Genomic DNA, 4,730 nt, shown 5'->3' with positions numbered 1-4,730 from the left:
TCATCTGTAAGGAAGACGGGGGTCCTCATCTGTAAGGGGGACGGGGTCCTCATCTGTAAGGGGGACGGGGGTCCTCATCTGTAAGGAGGACGGGGGTCCTCATTTGTAAGGAGGGCCAGCTGCCAGCCCTTTGGATTACTTTCTGTCTTGTCTCTGCGGCTGCCCTAGAACGTTTGTCTGTTACTGTGTTCTTGTTACCTGTTAGCGCTCTGGTCTGTGTTACCTGGTCGTGTGCTGGTCTGTGTTAACTGCGCGCTGGTCTGCGTTACTGTGTTCTTGTTAACTGTACATTTGACCGTGTTATTTGTTAACTGTTATAACTATCTGTGCCTTAGTGTGGACGGGGGACATAATGGGGCAGATGCAAACCACACCCTTGTCTCTTATGCTCTCCCACTTCTCGGATGTTAGGGAAAGAGCTCGTATTCTGAGCATAGACATACGGAGAGAGAGATTCCAAATTTATTGCATTTCAGAATGGCCAACCTTTGACGTGGGATGGCACCGAGAAGGAAGTTTTCACCTACCTATTATCTTACAGGTTAAGGCCGTGATCTTCAGGAACAAACCAGATGGCCACCGTGACCAGATGCCCAACATCCTGGCCTGGCAGGACATGATCGAGAATTCCCCTCCTTGGCTAAAACCCTTTTTACTCCCCAAAGCGCACAACTCGGCTGAAGGTAAGGAGAGACCCCGGGTCCACCGCCAGACTCTGGGGGCAGGTCTCCGGGCTGCCGCGCTCAAGCCTCCCAATCTGGCCAAGGTCTATGATGTGAGGCAGGGTAAGGATGAGAGTCCAGCAGCCTTCTTAGAGAGAGCCATAGAGGCTTTTAGGCAGTGCACCCCTATGAACCCAGAAGCCCCGGAAACAAAGGCCGCAATTATCATGGCTTTGTTAACCAGGCCGCGCCGGACATTAAAAAGAAATTGCAAAGAGTAGAGAGACTGGAGAGAAGAGCTTGCAGGACTTAGTGATAATAGCAGAACGAGTCTATAATAGAAAAAGTCCGGAAGAACCGCATGTTACCACCCCACACACTATTAAAGGGGCACTCAAACAGCCCCAGACCGCTGGATCAGCAATGCCCCTCTGACCCATTATCAGAGCCTATGCTAAACCCCACCAGAATTTTATTTAAGCCACCGACAACCCTGAATCCGGCAACGCTACTCCCTAACCCAGACTGGGACCCCCTTCCGCATGACTGTCAAGAAATTTTGGCACAGGTGCACGGAGTCAGAGCCGATCTCCAGGACCAGCCACTGCCGAATGCTGGTGCCACCTGGTACACGACGGCAGCAGTTTTGTCCGAGAAGGAGTCCGATACCCGGGGGCAGCCTAACCACGGAGACGGAGACCGTCTGGGCGGAGCCACTGGCAGCCGGACTGTCGGCTCAGCGAGCAGAACTGGTCACACCGGCCACGGCGCTGACCGCGGGGGAAGGTAAACGAATCAACATCTACCCCGACAGCAGGTCCGCCCTCGCCACCGCTCACCTCCACGGAGCCCTTTACAGGGAGGGAGGGCTCTGACAGCGGAGGGAAAGACCCTTAAAAACCAAACGGAGATCCTTGAACTCCTGAGGGCCCTCTGGCTGCCCAAGGCCCGGGCCGTCATCCACTGTCCGGGGCACCAAAAGGCAGACGCCAGTAGCCAGGGGAAACCGGCGAGCAGATTTAAAAGCAAAGGAGGCGGCCCTTCTGGTGACCCAGGTCTTAGCAACCACGCGACCTGACCCCGGGGGCACGACCCTGCCGGACACCCCCAACTATACTGATGCTGACTTACACTGGATCAAACGCTTGCCTGTGACCCTGTGCTTGCGTGGCTGGTGGAGGGCCGCAGACTCCAGCATCATCCTGCCAGAGGAACTGGGACGGCGAGGCCTATCCAAAATGCATCGGAGTCCTCACATGGGGACAAGGAAGATGGAAGACCTCATAGGACATGCAAAGATCACTATTAAAGACTCTCGAGCAAAGATCGAGCAGATTGCGGCGAGCTGCCACGCGTGCCAGTTAACTAATGCCACCGCCCATGGATCTAACCGGGCACCCGGCTCCGGGGGGACCGCCCAGGAGCCTACTGGGAAGTGGACTTCACTGAGGTAAAACCTGGAAAATGCAGATACAGGTATTTACTAGTGTTTGTAGATACTTTTTCAGGAAGGACAAAGGCATTTCCCACCAAACATGAAACGGCACAGACCGTGACCAAGAAACTGCTGGAAGACATCGCACCGAGGTATGGTTTTCCTGTTAGGATCGGATCGGACAAAGGCCCAGGATTCATCTCTAAGGTAACACGGGGAGTGGCACCAGTACTTGGGGCAGATTGGAAATGACATTGTGCGTATAGGCCCCAGAGCTCAGGACAGGTAGAGAGGATGAACAGAACATTAAAGGAGACCTTAACTAATTAGCCCTGGAGACTGGCGGAGACTGGGTGACTCTCCTCCCCTTCGCCCTATATAGAGTAAAAAACTCCCCATATAAGATGGGACTGACTCCCTACGAGATCATGTTCAGTCTTCCTCCACCTGTTATCTCCAATTTAAAACCTGAGGTGCTTGCTGAATTTGATGATCACCAACTTCTTTTCTCCCTCCAAATGTTACAACGAACCTATGAGCAGGTGTGGCCTTAGCTGAGGGCCCTCTATGAGACTGGGCCACCCCCGGGCCCCCATTGATATCGGCCAGGTGACTGGGTGTACGTGCGGAGATACCAACACCAGACACTTCAACCTCGCTGGAAGGGACCTTACATCGTGATCCTGACCACTCCCAATGCTCTCAAGGTCGACGGGATTACTCCCTGGGTCCACTACACCCACGTCCAGCCAGCTGACCCACACACCATTCTCAAGGACTTTGTTCCAGAATGGAAAAGCCAACCAGACAAGGACAATCCCCTAAAGCTAAAACTGCACCATTCTTCCTTATTTCCCACCTCCAAGACTCCCTAGTCTGAGGTTGTTTTTCCAAATAGAAGGGGATTAGACTTAGTCTTACAACAAAGGGTTGGGAGGGGTATGTGCTGCCTTAAACGTAGGATGTTGCTTCTTCGCTGGAATATAAATGGGAGCGAGAACAGCAACAAGGCTGGTTTGAATCCTGGTTTAATCATTCCCCCTGGCTCACTCTAAGAGCAACCTGAACCCATGATTGGGTCCTGCATAGGATCCTCTGAAAAAGGGGGGAATGTGGGACCCAGGAAATTTAACAAAAATCCCCTACCCCTGGAGAAGCAGAGCAGGACTGATTCCATTTTGTGCTACACCTGCCACCTCTTGTATGACCCCCACATAACCTGCTTATTGCTTAAGGCACTGCCCCGCCCTAGTCGAGCCGCTGGGCACACCCTAATTGGAAATCGGCTCATAACAATGTAACCCTGCTTTGTGCCCGCCAAAACTGCACGCCAATTCTGACCAAAGTAATAGGCCAGCTCAAATGGATACTATAGGGTAAGGTGTAATTCGATTGGCCACCTGCGTGTGGACCGACATGACTGTGCAACTATCTGCGTATCCCATTGGCCACTGGCCCCTATAAAACTGCTACACCTCTTAGTCTCAGGGTCCAAGTCCCTGCTCCGCTGTGTCGGGTATACTTGGACCTAAGCTGGAGCTTGTAAATAAACCCTCGTGTGTTTGCATCGAAAAAAAAAAAAAAAAAAAAACAACTTCCCTCAGCGACAATATTCTTTACAGTTGAAAGGACAAATGTTGATAAATTGCTTGAAAGCCAACAAATATTGACTTAATAAAAGGTGTGTTTACCCAACAACTTCCCTATGCTGAGAGCACGGTCTACCAGTTTAAAGATAAAACTGATGCCTCCTCCTCTAATCTTCTCCCACAGGGCATGTCTCCTCTAAATAGTGACCCCTGTTAGACAGTTGGTCCCAAGTCTACATGTGTCTTTTTATTTTAATGGTCCCCATGCCAACCCCCAACTTTATCCATATTCCAGGTAAGAGACATTGTTCTAGAAATAAGGCATAGAAAAATAATTTTGGAAACCAAATAGTTCTATATTATGTTATATCATCATCATCATCCTCATCCTCATCATCATCATGGAAAGTCAGTATGACACATAATAAACAATTATCATTATTGTCATTAATATTAAGATACTATAGAGCATATTTTTCTCCTTGGTATTAGGAAGCTCCGTAACCAACTACTTGCTCTACTACTTTTTATCACTGTGAGCTTGGACAAATTAATTCATTTGTCCATAATTTGTGCCTTGATTTCTCCATCAGTAAAATGAAGAGAAGTATTTAAGATTATTAAGAAAATTAACTATGGTAATATATGTCATGTATTTGTAAGAGTGCCTGGAATACTCGATAAAAGTTTGTTTTGTTATCTTGTTCATTGTCATCATTATTTGTACTATTATGAATCATGGATATGTTGGATCTGGAATCAAAATTGGTGTGACCGATATTAGAACTAACAGATTTTTTTAAAAGAATTTAAAAATGAACTGGAAGAAGCAATTGAGTGAAAGCTGACTTGAGTAATGATTTTCCAGATCCTGTCATATACAGACTCAGGAGATGGAAACTTTATCAAGTAAAACCAATAGCACAGAACATAGGCCTAGATTTATGGCCAGTGTCAGAACCAAAATATCTAATCTCTGAAATCCAAAACCAGTAAAAAAAAAGATCAAAAAGTGGAGACAGGCCAGACACAGGGAATCAAAAT

The 4,730-nt window shown here is 48.5% G+C and overlaps 1 protein-coding gene across 1 annotated transcript; it reads left to right on the top strand.

Moving 5' to 3' along the window:
* Nucleotides 1-289: 289 nt before the first annotated feature.
* LOC119872662 lies at nt 290-2,117 on the top strand. The gene is made up of 2 exons (XM_038541764.1): nt 290-683; nt 1,231-2,117. Exons 1-2 carry the CDS (start codon nt 353-355, stop codon nt 1,344-1,346), a joined length of 447 nt encoding a protein of 148 aa, XP_038397692.1. The 5' UTR covers nt 290-352; the 3' UTR covers nt 1,347-2,117.
* The last annotated feature ends 2,613 nt before the right edge of the window (nt 2,118-4,730 follow it).

The sequence above is a fragment of the Canis lupus genome, chromosome 7, assembly GCF_011100685.1.
Source record: "Canis lupus familiaris isolate Mischka breed German Shepherd chromosome 7, alternate assembly UU_Cfam_GSD_1.0, whole genome shotgun sequence".
NCBI lineage: Eukaryota > Metazoa > Chordata > Mammalia > Carnivora > Canidae > Canis > Canis lupus.
Note: the sequence above shows the minus strand (reverse complement) of the source record. Positions and strands in the feature narration are given on the sequence as shown.

Excerpts from the sequence above, each read along its gene's own strand:
- LOC119872662 (XM_038541764.1), top strand. The coding sequence starts at position 353 with ATGGGGCAGATGCAAACCACACCCTTGTCTCTTATGCTCTCCCACTTC. Across the intron at positions 684-1,230 it reads AGCGCACAACTCGGCTGAAG|GTGCACGGAGTCAGAGCCGA; the intron begins GTAAGGAGAGAC and ends ATTTTGGCACAG.